The 26,070-nt window shown below is 35.6% G+C and overlaps 3 protein-coding genes across 4 annotated transcripts; 2 read left to right on the top strand and 1 right to left on the bottom strand.

Annotated features, from left to right (window-relative positions):
• Nucleotides 1-2,840: 2,840 nt before the first annotated feature.
• Nucleotides 2,841-9,773, bottom strand: LOC113063904 (cysteine protease ATG4A-like). Its single transcript, XM_026234325.1, has 13 exons — nucleotides 9,676-9,773; nucleotides 9,034-9,144; nucleotides 8,847-8,918; nucleotides 8,662-8,760; nucleotides 7,892-7,993; nucleotides 7,651-7,723; nucleotides 7,278-7,357; nucleotides 6,303-6,490; nucleotides 6,119-6,197; nucleotides 5,839-5,984; nucleotides 4,465-4,521; nucleotides 4,252-4,363; nucleotides 2,841-3,325 (listed from the first exon to the last, which is right to left on the bottom strand). The coding sequence occupies exons 1-13, from the start codon at nucleotides 9,683-9,685 to the stop codon at nucleotides 3,261-3,263; spliced, it is 1,194 nt and encodes a 397-aa protein (XP_026090110.1). The 5' UTR covers nucleotides 9,686-9,773; the 3' UTR covers nucleotides 2,841-3,260.
• Nucleotides 9,774-9,832: 59 nt separating this feature from the next.
• On the top strand, nucleotides 9,833-14,730 carry LOC113063905 (ankyrin repeat domain-containing protein 46). The gene is made up of 4 exons (XM_026234326.1): nucleotides 9,833-9,954; nucleotides 10,437-10,768; nucleotides 13,391-13,549; nucleotides 13,645-14,730. The coding sequence occupies exons 2-4, from the start codon at nucleotides 10,458-10,460 to the stop codon at nucleotides 13,859-13,861; spliced, it is 687 nt and encodes a 228-aa protein (XP_026090111.1). The 5' UTR covers nucleotides 9,833-9,954; nucleotides 10,437-10,457; the 3' UTR covers nucleotides 13,862-14,730.
• A 581-nt stretch (nucleotides 14,731-15,311) lies between these two features.
• LOC113063903 (transmembrane protein 185-like) lies at nucleotides 15,312-24,559 on the top strand. 2 transcript variants are annotated; one of them, XM_026234323.1, is made up of 7 exons: nucleotides 15,312-15,457; nucleotides 15,765-15,941; nucleotides 17,497-17,704; nucleotides 19,218-19,301; nucleotides 19,407-19,583; nucleotides 21,655-21,778; nucleotides 23,227-24,559. In XM_026234323.1, exons 1-7 carry the CDS (start codon nucleotides 15,420-15,422, stop codon nucleotides 23,469-23,471), a joined length of 1,053 nt encoding a protein of 350 aa, XP_026090108.1. In that variant the 5' UTR covers nucleotides 15,312-15,419; the 3' UTR covers nucleotides 23,472-24,559. The 2 variants fall into 2 exon arrangements, with proteins under 2 accessions (XP_026090108.1, XP_026090109.1); XM_026234324.1 differs by having other exon boundaries at nucleotides 15,324-15,457; nucleotides 15,591-15,941.
• The last annotated feature ends 1,511 nt before the right edge of the window (nucleotides 24,560-26,070 follow it).

The following is a 26,070-nucleotide window of genomic DNA, read 5'->3' as shown; positions in this document are numbered from 1 at the left end:
AAGGATGAGGGTGTTTGAGATTTTTTTTGTTTTTATTTGGTCACTTCTGCATTTTTATATTTAGTTTTTTTTTTGTGTATATTTATTAGATTGGGTTTTGCTTGTAATAGAGCTATTGCAATAAAAAAGTGCCAAGGTATCCCTGACTGAGTCATGTGCTTGTGATTTCTCATGTCTAGTGTGATGCAACATTGCTGTGGACATGGCCAAAAAGACTATATTTACAGTTAAGCAACAATTATCCATTGATGGGATATATACATCCCACCTATTCAAAAACTATGTCCATAAAAAATGAGGAGGGTAATTTTATAGATACATATTATATATAATCTATTAGTAAGTAAAGTTACATTCCCTGAATTACAAAAAAATAAAACACAAAGATGTACTACCGTTCAAATGTTTGGGGTTGGTACGTTTTTTTTTATGTTTCTTATGCTCATCAAAGCTTTTATTTAATCCAAAATACAGTATCATTTTTTGTGAAATATTATTACAAATTAAAACAACTGTTTTATATTTGAATATCTGTTCAAATATAATTTATTTCCGTGATCAAAGCTGTATTTTCAGTATCATTCCTCCAGTCTTCAGTGTCACATGATCTTCAGAAATCATTCTGATATACTAAAAACACTTCTGATCATTTTCAATGTTTAAAATATTTTTGTGGAAACTGATACAATTTTTATCAGGATTTTTCAATAAATAGAAACAGAATTTATTTTAAATTTAAATCTTTTGTAACCCAAATTAATATATATATTTTTCCAAATTTAAAGCATACAGTATTGTTCAAAATAATAGCAGTACAATGTGACTAACCAGAATAATCAAGGTTTTTCGTATATTTTTTTATTGCTACGTGGCAAACAAGTTACCAGTAGGTTCAGTAGATTCTCAGAAAACAAATGAGACCCAGCATTCATGATATGCACGCTCTTAAGGCTGTGCAATTGGGCAATTAGTTGAATTAGTTGAAAGGGGTGTGTTCAAAAATATAGCAGTGTGGCATTCAATCACTGAGGTCATCAATTTTGTGAAGAAACAGGTGTGAATCAGGTGGCCCCTATTTAAGGATGAAGCCAACACTTGTTGAACATGCATTTGAAAGCTGAGGAAAATGGGTCGTTCAAGACATTGTTCAGAAGAACAGCGTACTTTGATTAAAAAGTTGATTAGAGAGGGGAAAACCTATAAAGAGGTGCAAAAAATGATAGGCTGTTCAGCTAAAATGATCTCCAATGCCTTAAAATGGAGAGCAAAACCAGAGAGACGTGGAAGAAAACGGAAGACAACCATCAAAATGGATAGAAGAATAACCAGAATGGCAAAGGCTCAGCCAATGATCACCTCCAGGATGATCAAAGACAGTCTGGAGTTACCTGTAAGTACTGTGACAGTTAGAAGACGTCTGTGTGAAGCTAATCTATTTTCAAGAATCCCCCGCAAAGTCCCTCTGTTAAAAAAAAGGCATGTGCAGAAGAGGTTACAATTTGCCAAAGAACACATCAACTGGCTTAAAGAGAAATGGAGGAACATTTTGTGGACTGATGAGAGTAAAACTGTTCTTTTTGGGTCCAAGGGCCACAGGCAGTTTGTGAGACGACCCCCAAACTCTGAATTCAAGCCACAGTACACAGTGAAGACAGTGAAGCATGGAGGTGCAAGCATCATGATATGGGCATGTTTCTCCTACTATGGTGTTGGGCCTATTTATCGCATACCAGGGATCATGGATCAGTTTGCATATGTTAAAATACTTGAAGAGGTCATGTTGCCCTATGCTGAAGAGGACATGCCCTTGAAATGGTTGTTTCAACAAGACAATGACCCAAAACACACTAGTAAACGGGCAAAGTCTTGGTTCCAAACCAACAAAATTAATGTTATGGAGTGGCCAGCCCAATCTCCAGTCCTTAATCCAATTGAGAACTTGTGGGGTGATATCAAAAATGCTGTTTCTGAAGCAAAACCAAGAAATGTGAATGAATTGTGGAATGTTGTTAAAGAATCATGGAGTGGAATAACAGCTGAGAGGTGCCACAAGTTGGTTGACTCCATGCCACACAGATGTCAAGCAGTTTTAAAAAACTGTGGTCATACAACTAAATATTAGTTTAGTGATTCACAGGATTGCTAAATCCCAGAAGAAAAAAAAATGTTTGTACAAAATAGTTTTGAGTTTGAACAATCAAAGGTAGACACTGCTATTTTTTTTAACACACCCCTTTCAACTAATTGCCCAATTGCACAGCCTTAAGAGCGTGCATATCATGAATGCTGGGTCTTGTTTGTTTTCTGACAATCTACTGAACCTACTGGTAACTTGTTTGCCACGTAGCAATAAAAAATATACTAAAAACCTTGATTATTCTGGTTAGTCACATTGTACTGCTATTATTTTGAACAATACTGTACATGCTGAATAAATTGAAAAAATCTAAAGTCTTACTGACACAAAAGTTATGTGTATAACAGTTTATAGGCAGTGTATATATATATCTGTATTTCTTTGAATAAGTTACTTATTAATATCACATTACATAATTTCAATTCACGCTTAAACCAAAGGAGAGTCTTGGTTAGATTTATCATCTTTTATAACCATACCAAGGAAGTGTGGACATGAAAGGGACAATATTGTCACCAATAAATGATAGGAACTTGTAATTAGGTAGCTATACAGTTTATTTATTTATTTAAAAAGTGACCAATCATAATTGCACTAAACTTATTTAAATATCATCATTTGAAGCCATATTTACAGATGTGCAGAGGTGGGTGAAATAATTAACCCACTGTATTAAGGAAAGGAACATCCCCTTTACCAGTCAGAAACATATATATGTCAAAAAGAGAGGCACTTTTTTTTTTCCTTGAATAACACTGAATTAAAGATGTCTGCATACTATCCATCTCCCCCCGTCAGGAGGTAGTGTGTGTTGAGGTTGTAAAGATATAATCCTCATGAAAGCCTTCACCACTCCATGATACAGTACGATGAACTTCATGCAAACTCATCGAGTTCTCGGTTTGTTTCCATAGTTAAAAGTCTCCTACACGACCTCTGAATGAGGCCAAGCATTGCACGAAGTATCTACGGGATCCTTGGCTTGTTATGTTCCTGTCCACCACAGAAGGAGCTCACTTCTGTGCTTCTGGTGTTTTTGCGTATGGGAAGCGTGTGCTTGGTGTTGATCGGAGGCACTTGTGCGGTGTGGAGCAGAGGAAGGCTACTGACATCTCATCATCCGTCACACATTTAGGATCTCAAACTCCTCTTCTGACTCAAAAAGCTTGTCTGGGGACTCGATGAACTCTAGAAGAAAGAGCAATGGTATTTAGGGTATTATCAGATTTCTATCAAGCCTGTATTTGTTATGCATTCTTTATGTACTATAATGTACACACAATTTCTTAGAAAAACCCTTAATCCACACCACTCCAGTCGAAACAGTTAAGAAACAAACTGTGTTTGTAAGAAATAAATGCATCAAGACATTTTTAACTTCAAACGGTTGCTAAAATTTGAGTCCTCTCTGCATAATAACGCTTCCTCCAGTGAAAAAGTGGTGTGGTCTGAATCAGGAGTGAAATCTGCACAGATCGAGAACCGTTTATAAGCCAAAACAGCTCTAAACAAAATGTGTGTGTGATTTTGATGTGAGGATCACATGGACTTTTCCACTGGAGGAAATGTTATCATGGATTACGGACTCGTATTTTAGCAATGGTTTGAAGTTAAAAACATCTTAATGATGGATTTGTTTCTTCATAAGATGTTGACTGATGGACTGGAGTGGTGTGGATTACTTTAATGTTTTTATCAGCTGTTTGGCCTTTCATTCTGACGGCACCCATTCACTGCAGAGCAAGGGATGCAATGCTACATTTCTCCAAATCTGATGAAGAAACAAATTCATCTACATCTTGAGGGTGAGCACATTTTCAACAATTCTTCATTTTTGGGTGAAGTATTCCTTTAAAGTAAAAGTTAAAATAATATGACGCTTCAAGATATGAGACTTGTATACATTATAACTATGGGAACTATTATCCATTGTAACCTGTATAGAATGTGTTCATTGTTGTACTCTTATTGTAATGTGTTATAACTGCCTTTACGATTATTCATAACACATAACATTAGTTTTTTTTAAGTATTATGCATGCATTAAGAATATCCTGATAATGCATTATAACTAAAATCCTAGCACACAATGCCTCGGCTCTTATCCTCAGTACCTGCTCCTGTGGTCTGCACCTCTGGTTTGGTGGGAGGAACGAACGGAGGCCAATGAGACGGGTGTTTCTCCACCAGCTCGAACATCCGCAAATTTCTTTTCTTGAGGAGCTCCTAAAAGTCAGAGCGAAATAATGACAGCAAGTTAAAACTGTATGGAAAGTAAGTTGGTAAATCGTGTTCTCGATCGTTCTGCATGCATGTGAGGGTCTAACCTGCTGAACCAGATCACACCAGCTGTCGAAGTCCTCCTCACTCTTGCAGAAAAAGCCCTAGGGACAAACATTCACCTTTACTGATCCATGAAATTAAACCCTGAATGCATTCAATCATTCTATTTTCGTTGAGAAGTGAAATGGTCTAAAGTGATATGCCATCACGAGAAGTAAAAAACAGAAAGCTTGGGTTTATTTTCAATGGATGAACATTTTGCAAGGTTTTTTTTTTTTATTACTTCTGGAATAAGTCCATGGGTATGTCTTCTGACAAAGCATCAGTTAGTGGCCGTTCACACAGAATGCATCGGTGTCTAAATGCGAGACACAGCATTCAGGAACGGTTCCTACGACAAGTTGCAGTCAAATAAGAAAGTTGCTACTGTGCTTGCCCCGCCTCTGGGCTCTTCTGATTGGTCCACTGTTTTGGAACTGACACTGTGTGTAAGGGGCCATTTACACGACAACCTTTTCAGCCAAAAACGGGACATTTTTTATGTGTTTTGCCTGTTTGTTATTTTTCGGGTGTGTACACTGATGTACATACTGATGAAAAAAAGTATCGTACCGGACCGTACCGCTCAGTGGAAACGAGCCATTGCTTACACACCTGATTCAGATTGACAACTCGTTAGAAGTGAGCTTTGTGAATTAACTGTGTTCCGATCGACATGATCCCTACACAGTGTTCATTGCTATCCCTACAGGGGTTTACTTCACTTCGGAAGATGGACTGGAATTGGGAAGCGCTGATGTAGCGGACTACATGTAGTAATGTTGTCTGTGGTATATGAATGTGTTTCAGGGGGCGTGGCTTTGGGAGGATGGGATGTTCACGTTCAGTGCTATCGGGTTAATGTTACCATTTTCCAAAGTCTACTATTGCACCTTTTAAAATCGTGTGAGATGCTGCTCAAGACACGAGCACAACAGTCATACACATTCATCTAGTGCATGTTTACACAGAAAAACTATGGAAAAGTAGTGCATGGGAATGGAAAAATACATTCTGTGTGAAGGGTCCCTTAGAGTTTCCAAACATACAACATCATGAACATATCAATAACTGCAATAATGATAACAAAAGTACTAACATTTACATTCATGCATTTAGCAGACACTTTTATCCAAAGCGACTAACAGTGCATTCAGAATATATATTTTTTGTTCCTTGGGAATTGAACCCACAACCTTTTGTGCTGCTAACTCAATGCTCTACCACTAAAGCCACAGGAACACAGGAATATTTGCTTATTTAACTTTGACTTTTTTTTGGCCAGGCAGTGTATATTCTAGTGCTGCCAAGTGATTTAGAATAGCGCGCCAGTGGCGAATGAACTTCTCTTTTGGCATTGACATGGTTTGATCTCTCACCAGCGCGACAGACGGATCCAGGCTAGTGATTTTCATGCGGTGTGGGGTCCTCTGACAGTGATAGCTCTGGTCGTCCACAGCACTGCCTGATTCAGTGTCCACGGCCTGCTGCGTGGTGTGAGGGTCCAGATAGATCAACTCATCATCTGAAAAAGTAAAAAGATAAAGCATTGATCCGATTCCTTCGATTTTCAATGAAGAGCATATTGGATCATGCATATGTATTGAGCATGCTATTTAGTATAATACAGCGCCAACCAATCAGAAAGAGAAGACTCACCGATATATCCAATAAAATAATAGGCCAGGTTGGGCTTTCCTCCCAAAACACCACATGACTGAGGCATCTTAAAACACTCCTAGTAAAAGAAGATTCAACATGTGTGTGTGTGTGTGTTTGATAAATGGAAAACTACCCAAGAAAGAAAGATAATAGAGTCTTCAGTCAAAGAAAAGTGTGGTACTTTGAAGGCCTGAATGTAGACGGGGTTGATGGTGTTGATGCCCATTCGAAGAGGGATGACCAGCAGCAGCGGCCTCCAGTCCAGGGGCTTTTGGGACTGAAGGTGAAGTGCCTCTAAACAGCTCTGACCCGATACTGTCTCTTCTCCTCGGCCACAGGGACCAGCCCTGTGCTGCTTACACTGTTTCTCTGGTCCAGAGGAAAGAGGTGAGAACCCAAGAAGGTTAGAAGAAGTGAGAAAGAAGAAGATTATTCATTTCTTCGACTGAATGAAGGACATGGGGAACTTTCTCCCAAGGCTTAAAAGACACTTAATGTTCAGTAATGCATTCTTCCTCAAATTAAGGCCTAAGAAAGTCTTACTAAATGCTGCATGCACTTAAAAAAAAACTTAAAATGAATATCTTTCTTAGTATTTTTGTTTTGTTTTCCATACAAATATCTTACATCCTTAAATCAAGATACATTTACTTGAGATGCAAATAGATGCTAAAAACAAGAACAAATATCTGTGAATGCACAATGAAAACTTGTTTTCCCTTTGAATTAAGTCGATTTTTCTGAGCCCATTGACAGAAATTAGTTCTTATGCATTTTTCAAGTAAATGTATGTTGATTTCAAATTCTTTAGACATTTGCACTGAAAACAAAATAAAAACAATGTAATGTAAACAATTTAAGTCTTTTAAAATTAATTAAAAAGTGAGATTTGTTGGAAGTTGTATTTTGGAGTGTTTTGAAGCTAATACAAAACATTTATATTTTGAGACCATATTGACGTATTGTGTTCCACTCAATTTATTTCTCAAAATCTACTACATTTACCATCAAATTAACCTATTAAAAGCTCAACTGAAGCGGTTTCATAACTGAAGAATATTAACACTGTTATTTTCCTGTTTGTTATTGTAAAGCTGCTTTGAAACAAATCTAAATAAATGTGACTTGAAATGACTAATCGAAAAAAGACACTTACTGATGTCTTCAATAACAACGGTGTTGTCCATTGACACATACACAGCTAAAGTATTCCAGTCATCAAACAGAGCAAGCTTCCTGAAAGAAAACAGACACTTCCTGTTAGTTCAACCAAAATGTTAAGGGTAAACTATTCCTTTAAAAAATAAAGCTGAAAGAAACTGCAGAAAATGTCATGTGTACTGTATACTCCTGCTCGTTTTTTCTCTCTCTCTCAGTTAAGATTTGAAAAAGAAATGCTTTTATTTTATTTTATTATTTATTTTAAAGACAGACCATCAGATTTGGTCACAAATTGGATTTGAGACAAATGTGTCCAACAACAAAATATTCTTTTTAAGATATCATTCTTAAAGAAAAATGAGACTTGCTTTAGTACTTGTGCCACCGTGTTCGGTCCATACCATTCTCCGACAGACTTGCCCTCTCCAACGCCCATCTGAGCTAAACACACAAACACACACACACACACACACTTTCAGATGGACAATGCAATGATGTGCACTTGCTGTGAACTAACGGTTAAAAAAACCCATATGCAATGAACATTGAGAGGGCTGGACCAATAATAACGATCACAATACAATCACACAAACACATTATATGCTTTACCCATCTGATGTATAGAGTAGCAGCTATCCTTCTTGTCTAAAAAGCAGTGCAAGATGCGATGATACTCTTTGGGCTGACGTTTCTCTGGATCCCATCTCCAGTCTACGACACACAGAGAAGCAGAGCACTTCAAAGCTGCAGTAAGTAATACTGCTGGACACGCAAAAAGAGCGAGAGCAATTAAATATGCAAACTTAACATGTTTCCTAAATATCTGCAAATATATATTTAGCGAGAACTGCATTTGTAGACCCTGGCAAATAAAAGTCAACCTTCATGGCACACAACATAGTTTGGCTGTGCTATTTAAAGGGATAGTTCACCTTCAGGTGCTGGTCCCCTGTGACTTCCATAGTATGGAAAAAAAAAACACTATGCAAGGCAATGGGGGACCAGCACCTGAAGGTGAACTATCTCTTTAATCTGATTATCTACTCTGTCTATTCAACTTCTGAGGAAACCCTTCTTTAAAGAATGTTTTAAAAAAAAAAATTGCCGTTAATAAAGACGTCAATTCATTCCTTTCTGATATAGATGACGATGTTCCAAATTCTAAAGTAGCTTGGAATATAGACATATTTTTTCACATTTATTAAACGATACGTTGGCTCAAAAAAGTCATAGGAACCCTGCTTCTTGGTTTGGATTTCTATGTCAACAATAACACTTGTTAGGTACATTAGTGAATTCAGTGTAGTATTGTATGAGCAGTATGGTAGCAGCTTTTGCACACACTTGTTATATCGATAAGAAGCGTTCACATTGTTTACCTCGACCGAGATGCCTGCAGACCAAAGCCTGCGCGAGGATCATCTGTCCACAGCGGAGCATGCAGCCCCATCCTGCGTCTGATGAAGGGCCTGTTCCTCCTGCAAACCACAGACACCAAGCATCCTCCAATCAAGACTGAATCAGCTCCAGTCCATTTAGTCATACTAGTTTCCCTTTGACTTACCTATGGGAGAAAACTTCTTCCTATATGTGAACCACAGTCGTGAGTGCACATCCGAGAGCAGCTCTGGTTTCTCTGGAAGACGACGATCCAGATGCATTTATGCAAAATTCAATTTAATAAGAGCGAATGTGTTGATACAGTTAATTCATTCTGGAAGCAAAATGCCACGACATGTGGCCTGTCTTACTTGTTTTAAGATCATAACATGCTCCCAAGATCCACACTGGCTCGTCTACATCCGGCAGGTCTTCCAGGAACTCGGAGAATACATTGATTTGATTCTCATACTTGGCTAGAACTGGAGTAATTGGTGACACGTTAGTGTTGTGAGATAGTCACTGTCAAATCCTGATTAAACAACACAGAGCAGCACTTCAGAATTAGGAAGATTAGCTGAGGTACTTCTGACATAAACATCTCCCACAACAACACTGGGATGGCCTCAGAAGCTAATACCATGGCTCTTGCATATAACAAAATGACATATTTATATTCCATGTATTTACTGTGTAACTTGAATTCCATGGTACATAACATAGTATAAGTCCACAAAAATGGTCATTTCTTTTTTGTGTTAGTGCCAGTGATAACATAAAGAGTATTAACTCGTGAAGCAGACTAACGATGTGTCTTTATTTACAAAAGAGAGATGCACAGGCCACTGTAGAACAATGAGAAAACTTGAAACTCAGTTATGAAATTTATGAATCATTAGACTTTTTTCCTCACATCGACGCTTTTCTAACACAAAACATCATCTGAACGTTGTCAGCCGAACGAATCTATAAATCGCTGATCAATTTCGTATTTTTAACCATAAAGTCCTTACCTGCCTCCATTCTCGGCCGTCATCGGAATACAAATACACCGCGGTGCATTGTGGGTAACGCAGTCCATCTCTGAGTCGCTCTAATAGTCAACAGCGCCAGAAAAACTACACTAACCAGATTTTGTAGCTGAAACGCGGAAGTCAGATTTTCTTTTTCATCATAACATGCACTAAAGCTTGACCCTCCATATTTGTACGTCATTTCATATTTATTTTCCCACAATAGAGCCTGGGAAAGCAGCGGGTTTTTTTAAGATACTTTCAAGATATCACTCCGAGGTATTGATTAACATTCTGGAGTATTATAAAGAAAGTTATTAGATGGTGTTATTGTTTACAGTCGTGTGTTTTGTTGATTGACCAAGCTAATCCGCTAGCTAGTAATAATTCGTTAAGTTTAGCTGTCATGTAAATGATATTCCAGCATAATAACCTTTATTTAATGAACGTTTACAGTTTTTGAAGCTTTAACCTATGGTTGGTGGTGCATAAAGCATTTTTCATAAATACATACTAACAGAGATTTGAGGAGTAGGCTACTTTAGATGCAGTGATAACAGTTTTTTAGCCCTTTAAGCAGCTGTTTACAGTTAATGTGGTGTGTTGTGAAAAAAATGAATTTGTAAAAATACAGATTTTCTATTAATTTGGGGGGTCATTATAACTGCACAATGATTCTAAAGATATTAAAGAAGTAGTTTTTTTAATATAGCATTCTGATGTGTCATGTCAGCTGTTCCAAATGTGTTTTTTATCTCCAGATCTCAGATATCAGGTGCAGAATGTCCTACGTGTTCATCAGTGACTCCCTGCAGACCACGGTGCCTCTGCTGCAGGCCTGTATCGACGGGGATCTCGCTCACACCAAACGGCTCCTGGAGTCTGGATTCGACCCCAACACCCGGGACTGCCGCGGACGCACCGGACTGCATCTGGCTGCCGCTCGGGGAAACGTGGAGATCTGCTCTCTGCTGCATAAGTTCGGTGCTGATCTGTTGGCCACTGATTCGCAGGGCAACACGGCACTGCACATGTGTGGGCATGTTGACACCATCCAGTTCCTGGTGTCCAACGGCCTCAAGATTGACATCTGGTCAGTGTCTTCATGATCTCGTGATTGGTGCCATGGTACAGTGACTAGAAGTAATCAGTGTTGGGGAAGGTTACTTTAAAAGTAATGCGTTACGCCATAAAAACGTAACTAATTCTGTTACTTAGTTACTTTTCATGGAAAGTAATGCATTGCAATATTGCGTTACACCATAGAAAAGTAACTAATTCCGTTACTTGGTTACTTTTCTTTGAAACTAATGTATTACAATATTGCATTATGCCGTAAAAAAGTAACTAATTCCATTACTTATTTACTTTTCATGGAAAGTAATGCATTACAATATTGCGTTACACCTTAAGAAAGTAACTAATTCCATTACTTAGTTACTTTTCATGGAAAGTAATGCATTACAATATTGCGTTACGCCGTAAAATAGTAATTAATTCCATTACTTAGTTACTTTTCATGGAAAATAATGCATTACAATATTGCACTACACCAAAAAAAAGTAACTAATTCCGTTACTTAGTTACTTTTCATAGAAAGTAATGCATTACAATATTGCACTACACCAAAAAAAAGTAACTAATTCCGTTACTTAGTTACTTTTCATGGAAAGTAATGCATTACAATATTGCGTTACGCCGTAAAATAGTAATTAATTCCATTACTTAGTTACTTTTCATGGAAAGTAATGCATTACAATATTGCACTACACCAAAAAAAGTAACTAATTCTGTTACTTAGTTACTTTTCATGGAAAGTAATGCATTACAATATTGTGTTATGCCATAAAAAAGTAACTAATTCCGATACTTAGTTACTTTTCATGGAAAGTAATGCATTACAATATTGGTTACGCCAAAAAAAGTAACTAATTCCGTTACTTTTCATGGAAAGTAATGCATTACAATATTGTGTTATGCCATAAAAAAGTAACTAATTCCGATACTTAGTTACTTTTCATGGAAAGTAATGCATTACAATATTGCGTTACGCCATAAAAAAGTATCTAATTCTGTTACTTAGTTACTTTTCATGGAAAGTAATGCGTTACATTACTTTCGCGTTACTTTTTAAATCTGGACAGGGTTTGTCTGTTTGTTTTTAAAGTAAAAAAGTTTTGGCAAATATAAAAGCCTTTTCACACCAAAAGTGAAATGAATACGCTTCAGGCTGAAGGGAAAGTAAATTTATTTCCGAACAGTAGAATGCAGGAGAAGACATGTCAACACACTTCAGCAATAAAAAAAAGACACACAAATGTTTCTCAAAGTAATTTTTGCTCATTAGTACAGTTGAACTGGATCATCGAAGGTCAGATGCAAAGACATTGGTTTATAGAATGGGATGAAATACATAAAATATATTTGTGTTGTTTAACATTTAACCATTGCAGGTTTGCATCATATTCTGAGTTGCATTATTTTTATTCATTTTGAGGAATACTGAAAACTTGTTCGTTTTTTTTTGTTTTGTTTTTTTCTGAGTGAGATGAACTAATGAATATTTACATTTATTTTAGAATTGCATTTACGGATTTCTGTCAACATTGAGACAGGAGAGCTGTCAATCAATAAATTGCGAAAAAGTAACTTGCGTTACTTATTTGAAAAAGTAATACATATATTCTCTAAATTAAAAAGTAATATGTTACTTTACTAGTAACTTGAAAAAGGTAATCTGATTACGTAACTCGTGTTACTTGTAATGCTTTGCCCCCAACACTGTAAATAATGATACTGAATTACCATACTCATAAACCATGGCATTCACACGCTATTCCAAGATGCATTACAAGTCAAAAATTACGTATATCTTATTAAGTTAGATACACATTTTAGAAAAATCAAAACTATGAAATTACAGATGGATGTATGGGAATTTTGCAGTGGCTGGCAAACTTTTCAGTGGCACAGACCCCAAAATACAATCATCACATAAAATATAAATGTAGATAGATATTTGAAAAACACTACCGTTTTTTTTAAGAAATTAATATTTATTTTCAGCAGATTGGTCAAAAGGGACTGTACAGACATTTATGATGTTACAAAAAATTTCATATAAATGCTGTTTTTTAACACAACGGTGTTTGACATTGATAATAATCAGAAATGTTTCTTTAACAGCAAATCAGAATGATTTCTGAAGATCATGTGACACTGAAGACTGGAGGAATGATGCTGAAAAATCAGCGCTGCATCACAGAAATAAATTACAGTTTTATATATATTTACATAGAAACAGTTATTTGAAATGTAATAATATTTCACAAAATGTACTGTATTTTTGATCAAATGTAAGCTAGTCTTGGTGACCATCAGAGTTTTTTTTTTTTTTTTACATTTTAAAAATAAAATAGAGGTTTAATGTGTAAAATAATAACGTGAACTGGAAAGTACTGATCTCAGGATTTCTGGCCAGCCTTTAAGCCTAATATCACATTCTAGAAACGCTGAACATTTATTTATTGTATTTTAGTATTGTTTTTGTACTTATTTCTTCTCATTTTCTTTACTCTTTCTTTTTCTGCTGACCTCTTATCACCTCTTTGTGGTTTGAAGAGCCCTGACTAACAGTACTCATGTTACAGGGCCAGTATTACAGCTACCACAAAAAATCTGACCGCTTGATGTTACTGCTTTTTGATCTGAACAGTAATCACAATGGAGCTACTCCGCTGGTGCTGGCCAAGAGACGCGGTGTGAATAAGGACGCGCTCCGTCTGCTGGAGGGGCTGGAGGAACAGGAAGTGAAGGGCTTCAACCGCAGCTCCCATTCGAGTCTGGAGAAGATGCACATGGCTGAGAATGAAAGGTGAGATGATTACCTGTTTTATACAATCCCAACTTTTTTTTACCCCTTGCGGAGTTGTCTTTGAATTGTTCTTCATAAGTGTGTTTGCTCATTAGTGCCATGGAGAGCCACTCTCTTCTCAACCCACACCTGCATCACAGCGATGGCGTGTTGTCCAGCTTCCGCACTACATGGCAGGAGTTTGTGGAAGATCTTGGCTTCTGGCGAGTGCTCTTGCTGCTCCTCGTCATTGCTCTGCTCTCACTCTGCATAGCGTATTATGTCAGCGGAGTCTTACCTTTCGCATCTAATCAGCTGGAGCTTGTGCACTAATATAATAATATGAAAGCTCAATAAAAAATGCATTAGCTGATGATTGTTCTTACAGTTCATGATTGTGTGTAACCACGCTTTCAATTGTAACCATACATTCTGTGACTCATTTAAAAAATATTTTTGTGTATATTCATGTAAATAGACTTTTCATGTGCTAAAAATGTTTTTCATCTAGCTTGTGTGTTTAAAAGGATCTTTTTATTGCCTATCCTTCACTCACTCATGTTATCATTACTCGTGTACCAGCCCACATAACCGCCTTTTTTATTTTATGTAAATTATTGGATTTACACATTAAAGTCTTGTGATTTCAAAAAGGTGTTTTATATGAAGTGTAACCCTTGCACTTTAACAATGGTGTATGTGAAGTGGTTTAGGCTCATTCCTACAGTTGAAAAAATACTGCCAATTTTACATACAATGTTAATCACATAAGATGATTTTATGATCAATCTTTTCAAACTGAGGACAATTGAGGGACTCGTACAAAGGTCAAAACATTTACTGATGCCCAGGAAGGAAACAGGATGCATTAAGAGCAAAAGTAAATTTTGAACAGGATGATGATGTGTAAATTTTTCTTATTTTGGCTAAAGATCATATTTTTTTTCATTTAGTACTGCACTTCAGAAGTAAATACATACATGTTTACCAGAAGACAAAATAAGGACAATTTACACCGATCATCCATTTCAAAAAGTTTTGAATATTACTAAATGTTTTGACCTTTTGTAATTGTTAGGTATGATTCCCTTAATTGTCCTCAGTTTAAAAAAAAGATGGATTCAGTTATTGTTTGTCTTGTAGAGTATATAAACACATATTATGTGAATTACCTTGTTCAAAATAAAAAGCAATTTTCATGATCCCTCTTTTGTTAAAGTTATATTCTGCAACAGATTTGTAAACGTATGTGCACAACTGTATATGTGTGTGTGTGTGTGTGTGTGTGTGTGTGTGTGTGTGTATATATATATATATATATATATATATATATATATATATATATATATATAAACCAGTATAGATTTTATACACACATTCTTCCTAAATGTTGATCTTCTGCTTACGTTATTTTTTTCTATATAATGAGCTTCATTGTAAAGATATAATAATATAGCAGACAGATGTCGTAGAGTCTGAATCTGAAATGTGAATTATTTGATCAAGATATGTTCTGTACTGCCCTGAACTGTGTTTTCTGATTTTCACCTTCTGATGAGATTAAAAATAATTGCATTTTAATTTAATTTCTTCAACAAACCTGTATAAACGACTCTTCGTTACGCAACCTTATAATGCAAAGATTGCATTTTTTTTAAAATCAGATTGCAGAAATTAATTTCTCCTAGAATTAACAAACAAAATTTGACCTAAGAATTAACTAACGTTTGTTTTCGCGATCAGCTCTAAAGTAGACAGCGCCGTCCGGCGTGCGTCTGACGTCACCGCGTCTGGTCGCGTCCGCCAGCTGTCCGCTAGCGAGCGCCAGTCGGTTAGCCAGCCTTGAGCCTTCCCTTCTCATTTCATCTAACTATGGTCTGAAGAAGAAACTATGAATCTCCGAGGCGTTTTTCAAGATTTCAACCCTAGGTAAGAACTGTGTGTTTTTTAGCGAACGATGAAACCCAGCGCTTTGTTTTTAATGCGCTACCATTCACTCTGTTACCTTAACGTTAGCTGATAATGTTCACCGCGCAGGCCTTTTGTTTTTGTTTTCACGCAGTTTAGCGGCATTAAACAGTAAAGCGAGCGGATGGTTGTTCTGTGTCTCAGTCAGGCCCGTCTCGTGATCCTGACAGAAGTAGGCAAGTAGGTTTGACAGATGTGTCCAGCTCGTGTTCTGACAGCATGTGTGTGTGTGTGTGTGTGTGTTGTTGTTGTTGTTGTGGTCCTGCAGTAAGTTCCTGATCTACGCCTGTCTGCTGCTCTTCTCCGTGCTGCTGTCTCTGAGGCTGGATGGTGTCATCCAGTGGAGCTACTGGGCTGTGTTTGCGCCCATCTGGCTCTGGAAGCTCATGGTCATCATCGGGGCTTCTGTGGGTACCGGGGTTTGGGCACACAACCCACAGTACAGGTCAGACACAACTCTGTCCTGCTTATGATCAGATCACGAGTGTGTGGCTTGTAGGATTGAGTCTCTAATGAAGCTGCTTATTATTACTGTATCATATCTTATCTAATGCATGGATTGCAGAGGCCTTTAGATGATCAAAACTGCTGAAAAACCTTGACTGAAACACCTTGTAAGTGAAACACCTTTGGTAACAGTTTAGACTGGGGAACAGAATCACCTAGTTGCTTGTTAATATGCATATTACTAGAATATTGGCTGTTAATTAGTACCTATTATACTGCATGCATTAACCCTCCTGTTATGTGCAAATTGACCCTAAATATTTAAATACATCAATGCATTTTTCAAATTGACAATATATATATTTATGTAATTATTATTATTATTATTTTGTCCTCAGTTTCTGAAATCATCATCCAAATATTGCCCTAACACCTCACTCACAGTGTATCTTGTTGTCATTTTTCTTTAGACAGAGAATGAATGTCCCCACAAGGACAGTAAAACGAAACATGAAATGTTTGACATTGTGGAGACATTTAGTTGGTCCCTATGAGGAAAACAGCTTGGATTTTTGTGTGTGGAAATGTATAAATGAAAAAAATGCATGTCTATGGAAAGTCCTCATATAATATGGAAACCCAACAATAATAATTTTTTGATAGATGCTTGTAAAAATGTGTGCACAGTGTTTGTGAACACATCCTTGTAGATAATGGTATATGAAACTCTGTGAAGGACAAAAATTGGCCTTCATATGCTGTACGGCCAAGGCATAAATGATATTTACTTCTTCGATATTTTGTCTTGAGAGGCAATCTCTCATGAGAGAGATTCATCAGCAAAAGGTAAAACACTATAAAAAAAAATATTCTGCATATAATGTTATATTTTTTTCCACCAAAAAATAATATGTGGTGGGGTGAAAATGTACACAGGCATTTTTAAAACTTTGAAACACAAGATTTGCATGTTTATGAATTTGTATAATGCATTTAGCAAAGGTCAGAAAGTATATAATTATCATATTTTTTAGAGAAGTCAGAGTTGCTCTGTTGTCAATCTGACCCCAGACATTACATGAGGGTTTATGCTTTATTCTGCATGAATAATCTCTCAATTATAGTATTGCATTGCATTGCATTTAAATGTTTTGTACAGTAGACGAAGGTAAATACAGTAAAGGTCCCTGATATGCTATGTGTACACCGAATCAAAATGTGTAATGATTTGTTTAACGTTATCCAGCTATAGATGTAGTCTTTGTGAGAATGCCACATCATGTTGCATTTATGACTTAAAGGGATAGTTCACCCCAAAAAAAATAAAATTCTGTCATCATTTACTAACTCTCATGTTGTTTCAAACCTGTAAGAGATTCCAAAGAGTAGATAGTAGCCGTTGACTTCGTTTGTGTTCAGCTGAAGAAAAAAACTCATACAGGTTTGGAACAACATGACGGTGAGTAAATAACAACAGGATTTTCATTTTGGGGTGAGCTGTCTCTTTAAGGAAGTGTGATTTTGTGCTTCATGCAGTAAGTTGTTGTCTTCAGGGCTGAGGGTGAGACGTGTGTGGAGTTTAAGGCCATGCTGATCGCTGTGGGGATCCACCTGCTCCTGCTCACCTTCGAGGTGCTGGTGTGTGACCGTGTGCAGCGGGGCTCACACTTCTGGCTCCTGGTCTTCATGCCACTCTTCTTCGTCTCGCCTGTCTCGGTGGCGGCATGCGTGTGGGGATTCAGACACGACCGATCGCTCGAGGTATCAGCTGTGACAATTAATTAATATTTCAATGGCTGCACTGTGATCCTGAAATAGATCTAAAGATTCTGCTTCTAATTAAGACTGAAAATATTTATTGGTATGTAAACTGCTGTTACACTAAATGACATATTAGTGGATGTCTTCTGTAAATCATAGTAAAAATGCATTATAGTCATTATTTTTTTAAATGTTTAAATTTAAACCTCTATTAAACTTTTAGTTTTGATGCTTGAAAACCTTTTTATTAGTTTTTTGCATTTATATGAAAGTTTTATATAAAACAAAAATAATGACTTTTTTATTATAATTCTGTATTATAGTAAAGAAACAAAATATAAAATATTTTCACAATTTAAAAAAAAAAATTTTTTAACCTTAAAACAGTTATGGCTGCATAATATATCGAAATATTGCTAATGTATATATCGCAACGGCATGCAATATCTGAATCCTCTCAGATAGTCTGATGCAGTGCAGTGCAGTCAGTCTTAAAGAGATAGCAGTCTATAAATACGTGCTGCTGAATGTCACGAAAGTTAATCTAACAACAAAACACAGATATTAATCTAAAGTTAATTTCATACATTGAACACAATGCCATGTTATTTTACACTTAATTAAATTTCTGTACCTGAATACTACTGTTTATTTTATCCTTGTTAATTCTGTATTTTTTTTTTCTTTCTTTTCACTTGCCTTTTAATCATGTTTGAACTTTCTTAGGCTATAGTTTTTGCTCCGGTATATGAAGAAGTAATTAAAGTTTACTTTAAGTAAACAACGGAAAACCAAGTTACCTAAATTTCTTTCGTTGTGTGTTCACTTTGATGTTAAAATTACATTTTCAGATTTGTGACATTACTTTTTATGTAATGCTAAACACTGCTGGTCACTTTCAGAAGTTGTAGTGACTCTTTATTTTTTCCAAGAAAAAATGTGAAGCATAGATTGGTTATACAATTTTCTTTTTTAAATACTTTACAATATCGGTAACGCTTTAGTATAGGGTCCAATTCACACTAATAACTAGTTGCTTATTAGCATGTCTATTATTAACATATTGGCTGTTTATTAGTGCTTATAAAGTACATATAATGCATGACATCCATAATCCTACCCAATACCCTAAACTTAAAAACTACCTTATAAACCATTAATAAGCAGCAGATAAGGAGTTAATTGAGGCAAAAGTCATAGTTAATGGTTAGTTAATAGTGAGAATTGGACCCTAAAATAAAGTGTGACCCACATATCATTTTAACTGATTTTACACACTTTAAGCAATATCGCATTGCATATCAAATATTGCATTATTCAGCAAGGTATCGCATATTTCTGCAATATCGCACAGCTCTATGAACAATGTTTTCTTATTTCTTTCTTTTCGTTTTTTATTTTTTATTTTGTATGACCCACAGTGTCATTCACCCACATGATACCAATCATATCTCTCTAAGCTAAGAAAGAAATCAACCTGATTGTAAACTCTTACTCCGTGTTGTTTCATCAGCTGGAGATTCTGTGCTCTGTAAATATTCTTCAGTTCATCTTCATCGCTTTGAGACTGGATAAGATCATCAGCTGGCCGTGGTTGGTAAGGACGCCAGCTGCACTGATTCACTTCACCTGTAGTTCTGCTGTTATCATCTCTGTGTCTCGTTCTGAGAGTAAGAGCAGTGTGTGTGTGTGTGTGTTCCAGGTGGTGTGTGTGCCGCTGTGGATCCTCATGTCCTTCTTGTGTCTGGTGGTGCTGTATTACATTGTCTGGTCTGTGCTCTTCCTGCGGTCCATGGATGTCATCGCAGAGCAACGGCGAACACACATCACGATGGCCGTCAGCTGGATGACTATAGTGGTGCCCCTGCTTACTTTTGAGGTCTGATTCCAACAGCGTTCATTTTTTACTTGATTGTGTTTATGCATGAAGTAAGCTAAACCAGTCTAGAAACATATACAGAACTAGTGTTTAATAACTTTTTTATTCATGGATTTATTTTATTTTTTTGCACATCAGTAAATAAATCATTATATATATATATATATATATATATATATATATATATATATATATATATATATATATATATATATATATATATATATATATATATATATATATATATAATTCAAAACTTTGGGGTCAGTTTTGCTCACCGAGCTGGCATTTATTTAATTAAAAAATATAGTAAAAACAAAAAAAAATATAAGGGTTTAAAGTAACTGTTTTCTATTTGTATATATTTTAAGTTGTAATTTATTTCTGTGATGTGCAGTTGATTTTTCAGCATCATTCCTCCAGTCTTCAGTGTCACATGATCTTCAGAAATCAGTATAATATGATGATTTACTGCTCAAGACACATTTCTGATTATTATAAGTGTTGAAAATGTATTGTGACTGAAAATGAAAGCAGTTGTGCTGCTTATTTTTGTGGAAACCGTAATACATTTTTTGAATAATTAAAAATGCAAAAGAAAACTTGTGATCATTTTAATGCATCCTTAATGAATGCATTAATTTCTTAAAAAAAAAAAAAAAAGTATCACCACAATCACAGTCCATCTGATCAGAACTATTATGATTTTTACTTAGTTATTATTACATGACATCTGCTAGCAACTTATGATTATCTTACATACTGCTATTTTCTAGTGTTTTCACCATGAGCAAAGTGTCTGCCGTAGGCACAGTATTTCAAACTTTGATATATTACAAAACAGAAAAAATTAGATTTCAAATTAATTTTAGATTTCAGATTCAAATTTTGTAATAATGTTTAATGTAAGGTCATTAAATGACCTGCTAATGTCTAAAATGGCATTTGTATACCATATAGCAATCTCTTGTTGTGCAACAGGAGCAGTAGTAGCTCCACTTCACTAAATGTATTTCCATTATTTAAATATGGCTATAACACTCCTGAAACAGAAATTGAGAATGCTGTGTCTGCGTTAAAGTCACCAGTTTGGCTGCCCTGTAAATTTAGAAAATAAACAGCTTACAAGACTTAGAATACCAAGATTGTCGCTTCTCGAGATATTCATCAGGTAGCATCTCATTAGAAAGCATGCCTTGACACCAAAGGTCTCCATACGTTTATGATGCTTTTGGAAAATGCCACCCAGAGCAGCTACTGAGATCACAAATAGTGTCTAGTTTGAACTGTTTTCAATTCAACCACCTCTTTAATGCTTAATTATTTTTGAGGAAACTCCCAGCTCTGAAGTAGTTCCAGATCTGTCATTACTGTTGCAGTTCTCATCATTATAAATATTTTAGTTAAAGGTGCTGGATGTAGTGGTTGAACTATGTATTGCAGTCCTAATTCAAAATATTGGAGAGGCTTTTTTTCACCTGGCCCTTCTCCTCAGACTTGATTTCCAGATTGACGACACCAACGAGAACAAGCGCACTTGACGATGACTGAAATGAAATACGATGTGTTTTCTGCAAACTGGCAACCCGGGATGCTGAAATACATTTGGGTCAAACGGCATTGTGCCGGTCTCACAAACCAAAACAGAGAACGACATTCTGGGCTGAAACGCACATTTTCAAAGGAGAATAACTGAATGTAGCATTAGTTTTCATATTAACAAGTATGTTGCCTTCGCATATTTCTAAAATATCTGCAAACATATGGTGTTTATATGCTTAAGTAGAGTCAAAAACTTTAAATATATTCGTATGCAATGTGAGCTACGTGCAATGTACCAGTTTACCGGATACAGTTTACTCAGTAGTGTTTTGTTTATAATTGGTTAATACAATCAATATAATAATTGTTCGGAATCACAGTCGGATGGATGTTAACCTTCATTTTTAATGTTTTGGGTGAGCTATTCTTTGAAGAATGTGTTCGTTCCCTCATGCATCTGTTTTGTGAGCTCAGCGTTTATAGATACAGGGTTGACTTTCATCACTGTTTGTGTTCGTGTTGTTTTCAGATTCTTCTCGTTCACAAGCTGGACGGTCATTACAACTCCAACTACGTCCCGGTGTTTGTTCCTCTCTGGGTTTCTCTGGTGACTCTGATGGTGACCACGTTTGGCCAGAAAGGAGGCAATCACTGTACGTGATGTCCGTTAACTACACTAACATAAATAATTGTTTTCTATATTCATATACTTTAAAATATAATATGTTTCTGTGATGCAGAGCTTAATTTTCATCTGGCATTACTCCGGTCTTCAGTGTCATATGATCTTCAGAAATCATTAATATGCTGATTTATTATCTATGTTGAAAATATGCTGCTTAACCTGTTAACTGTCACCCGTCCACTCTGTGGGACGCCTACATTTACTTCACTCTATTTCAATTAAATCTAATCTAATCTTGACAAACTATATATCGTTGGAAAGGTCTAAGACTCCCAAATATATATTTTACCAGTGTTTTTTGCTAAAAATTATGTAGAAAAAGTAATCGATTAATTTATGACAAGAGTGCACCCTCAAAAATCTAAATTATAACTGGAGTTTTGACATTTGTTTAAAAAAGAAGACTTGTTTGTTGCCTTTTTCTTTATCACATTTTAGAAATTATCAGAAGTTATATATCGACTGAAAACGTAAACTCTCAAAATTCATCCTTTAAAACCCATTTTAAAATCAGACATTGCATTTCCATGTAAATGGTACAGTACATCAATATCATGTTACAAAATATTTTTATTCATGAATTATAAAAAATTAAGTTTGGATCGTGCACTACAAAGTTTTTTTAAATAAATGAATCCTTTTACTCCACAAGGATTGCTTAAATTGTTAAAAGTGATCAAAGTAAAGACTTGTATTGTTAGAAAAGAATTCTATTTTGAAAAGTTGTAACTTTTTAAACATCAAAGAGTCCTGAAGTATCACGGGTTCCAAAAATATATTAAACAGCACAACAGTCTCCATCACTGATAATAAATCAGAATATTATTATGATTTCTGAAGAATCATGTGACACTAAAGACCAGAGTTATGATGCTGAAAATACAGCTTTGATCACAGAAATAAATTATATTTAAAAGTAAACTAAAATAAAAAAAAAACTTTTTTTCTGTATTTTTGATCAAGTAAATGCAGCCTTGATGAGAACACCAGACTTTGTTAAAAAACTTCCCAAACTTTTGAACGACAACATATTGGTCTTCTTGCTACTCATTCATTATAATGGCTTGACGAGAAATGTTTCAAATAATTTTTATATAGAAATAATTAATCAAAACTGGATACCCTCCCAGTATAGTCTATAATGATTCATAACGCTCAGCTTTCTAAGAAATACATGCAGTGTTTGCTGCACTACTATTTTTCTTATTTGTAGTGATTTACACAAACCCTATACCTTAAGTGTCAAATTTTGCTGTGTAAGTCATCCCACAGATTTTGTTTCCCTCTAACCAATGATTAGAACAAACCATTTTGTCATTCACTACAGCAAAAATCATTTTTTTGCTTTAAATAGGGAAAGAAATCATGCAAAAAAAAGAAAAAAGACTCAGTATTGTATTTTTCCCTCTGTATCAGGGTGGTTCGGCATTCGCAAAGACTTCTGCCAGTTTCTTCTTGAACTCTTCCCCTTCCTGAGGGAATATGGCAACATATCGTATGACCTGCACCACGAGGACTCAGAGGTGTCCGAGGAATTACCCATCCACGAGGTGCCTAAAATCCCTCCCATGTTTCGTAAGAAGACGGGTGTGGTGATCACCCAAAGTCCTGGCAAATACTTTGTGCCGCCGCCCAAACTGTGCATCGACATGCCAGACTAACATTCAAAACTCTGTCCTCGTTCGGCTGTTCGTGAACAGTACAGCACTAAGCTCTGGGCTCTGCTTCAGGACGAACCATTTAAGAAGAAAAACACAATCCTACTACACTGATGCTTCTTCTCAAAGAAGAGCCGCTGTGTTTGAGCTTAGCTCCCAAACGTTTTTGTATACAATAGCCTTGTGTCTGTAAAATCCATAGATGGGACCTGTTGCCTTCTGGAGTGGAGCATTTGAACTTTTTTTTCCTGACAACTCCCTCAAAGGATTTGCCGAGAGACTGTCTAATCTGTAAATAAGCAAAGTGTTTTGTTTTGTACCAAGTGTGTGTTTGTCTGTATTTTAAATCCATGGCATTCGGTTACTCATTTGTCATTCTAAGATAAATATCTACCTTTGTTAACATTCGTTCTGAATCTGAAAGATATTTCTCCGTGGGAATACACGACAGTTCCTCATTTCCACTTTGATTTCAGGTATAAAAAGCTTTATTTACATGAAGCTGAAGTGGATTTATTAATTTCTGCTGCCGTATGTGACAGAGGCAAGCCAATGGAAACCATTCGAAGATTGATGATGTCAGTGCAGAGAGCTCTTTGCACTTTCACAATTTCACTCGAGTGTGATCGCAAGAGTGTCAAATATTCATCACGGTTAGTAGGCAAGCTTTATTGAAAATACAACCACTACCTGTATATTCCCTGTGTGTTGAGTTGATTGAGTTGGCCTCTTACAGCAACAGTTCTCAGTGTTCTTTTAATCCCCTTTTAATTGCTATTTAAGTGTTGACTGGTTGTAGTATGTAGCGTATCCTACACCCAAATCTGAAAACGTATTTTTATGTTGCATACTATCATCCGAGACGATATGAGATATTGTCCTCTTGTTCAATGGCTAGACAAATTCTTAATTCACTTTCTCAGCTGGTCTGAGTGTAAAGCTATAGAAATGTGGATGTGGACCAATGTTACGGTTTTATTCCCCACTGTACACAGTTGCCGCTCTCGACGTCCAGTGTGTCCATTCCTTTGTAAAGGCAAGACGTACCGTAGCTCTCGACAGTGCCTCACATTAAAATGTTATCATGCAAACGCTGTCTGAATCTTTCAATGTTTCAAATCCCTTTCTTTTCGGAGTTGTCCATTATCTTATATTTAATGCATATATTATTGTTTCCTTTTTGGGTGCTCGTAACTGATTCGGCCATCAGTCATGTGGCATTCAATTTATCTGTCATCGGTTATTCAATCTTTTCATTTTAAAATATATATATATATATATTAACAAGAGCTGGGTAGACCACAATGTCAGTCAGACTACTTTTGCATTACTTTTAGGAAAGCTAATAATTAATTAAATCATGAAAATGTTAAACTAAATCATCAATCAAAATTAAACACTAAAAATTTATCTCGTGGGTAAATATATTCGGTGAAAATTTTGTGAAATCACTTGAATTTAATATGTTTGAAAGACAGAAGTCTTCCAAAGATGGTGATGCTTAAATAAACCAACTGAAAATGTTCATAATTAGATTACAGCTAGTTTTTTTTTTTATTATATGCTTACATATTTACACAATAGCAATAAATTATTCATAATTTATTGATTCTCCTTAATTTTAATCTTTGAAATATTCTTTCCAAGATAGCCTACCACTATACATTCAGAAAGTCTCCAGTTTCACACAAAGTCAAGGATATAATTACACAGAAAGCTGAGAGGCCACACAGCATTTGACCGCTGGATTTACAAAAATAATTTCAGTTTTTAAAAGTGTTTTCTCAATATTTCAACACTGCATCAACTACTGATGAAACACTTTTTGTTAGTGGGTTATTTAACCATGTATCATTATAGCTTTGGAAGGCTTTTTTCACATGCAGTGCACAAATTCACGTTTTTCCACATGCAATGCAGGCATTCACTAATTATTTTGTCATCTGAACTTCTTTCACCTTATATATTGATTTTAAGAACCCCTGAGATTTAAAAATAACTATTGTAATTATTCAGTAACATATTTGCATGTTCACGGTTCTCTGATCATGTCGGTTAATGGTCACGTGACATGCAGGTAAACAAATAAAATACTTAACTTTTGTAGTATTTTGATTTATGTTTTTTTTTTAATGATTTATCTTAATTTTACATTTTTATTTATTATTTGCTTTTCATTAAACTCACGAATCCCCAGTTTGGGAAATATTTATAATATAATGCTAATATAATGTTTAATGTACGTCATGTTGTAAATCACAATGAACGTAACATTTTCTTTTATTTGCATTTTTATATCAATATGGTACAAAATCGTCCCATTTAAATCAATGTGACAAAATTAGATCAAAAGTAATTAGATTGGTTACTTTATTATCGCATGCTTACATATTATTTACACCATAGCAATAAATTATTCAAAGTTTATTGATTATCCGTAATTTTAATCTTAGAAATATTATTTTCTAAAAAAAAAAATGTATATCATTATAGTAGAAATTCGTCCCATTTAAATCAAAGTGATAAAGTTAGATCAAAAGAAGTAGTCTGATTACATTACCTAAAATGTAGTGTGACGGATTACGTTACTAACTATAGTTTT

This window comes from Carassius auratus, chromosome 46 (genome assembly GCF_003368295.1).
Source record: "Carassius auratus strain Wakin chromosome 46, ASM336829v1, whole genome shotgun sequence".
Classification (NCBI taxonomy): domain Eukaryota; kingdom Metazoa; phylum Chordata; class Actinopteri; order Cypriniformes; family Cyprinidae; genus Carassius; species Carassius auratus.
This window is presented reverse-complemented; position numbering and strand designations above follow the sequence as displayed.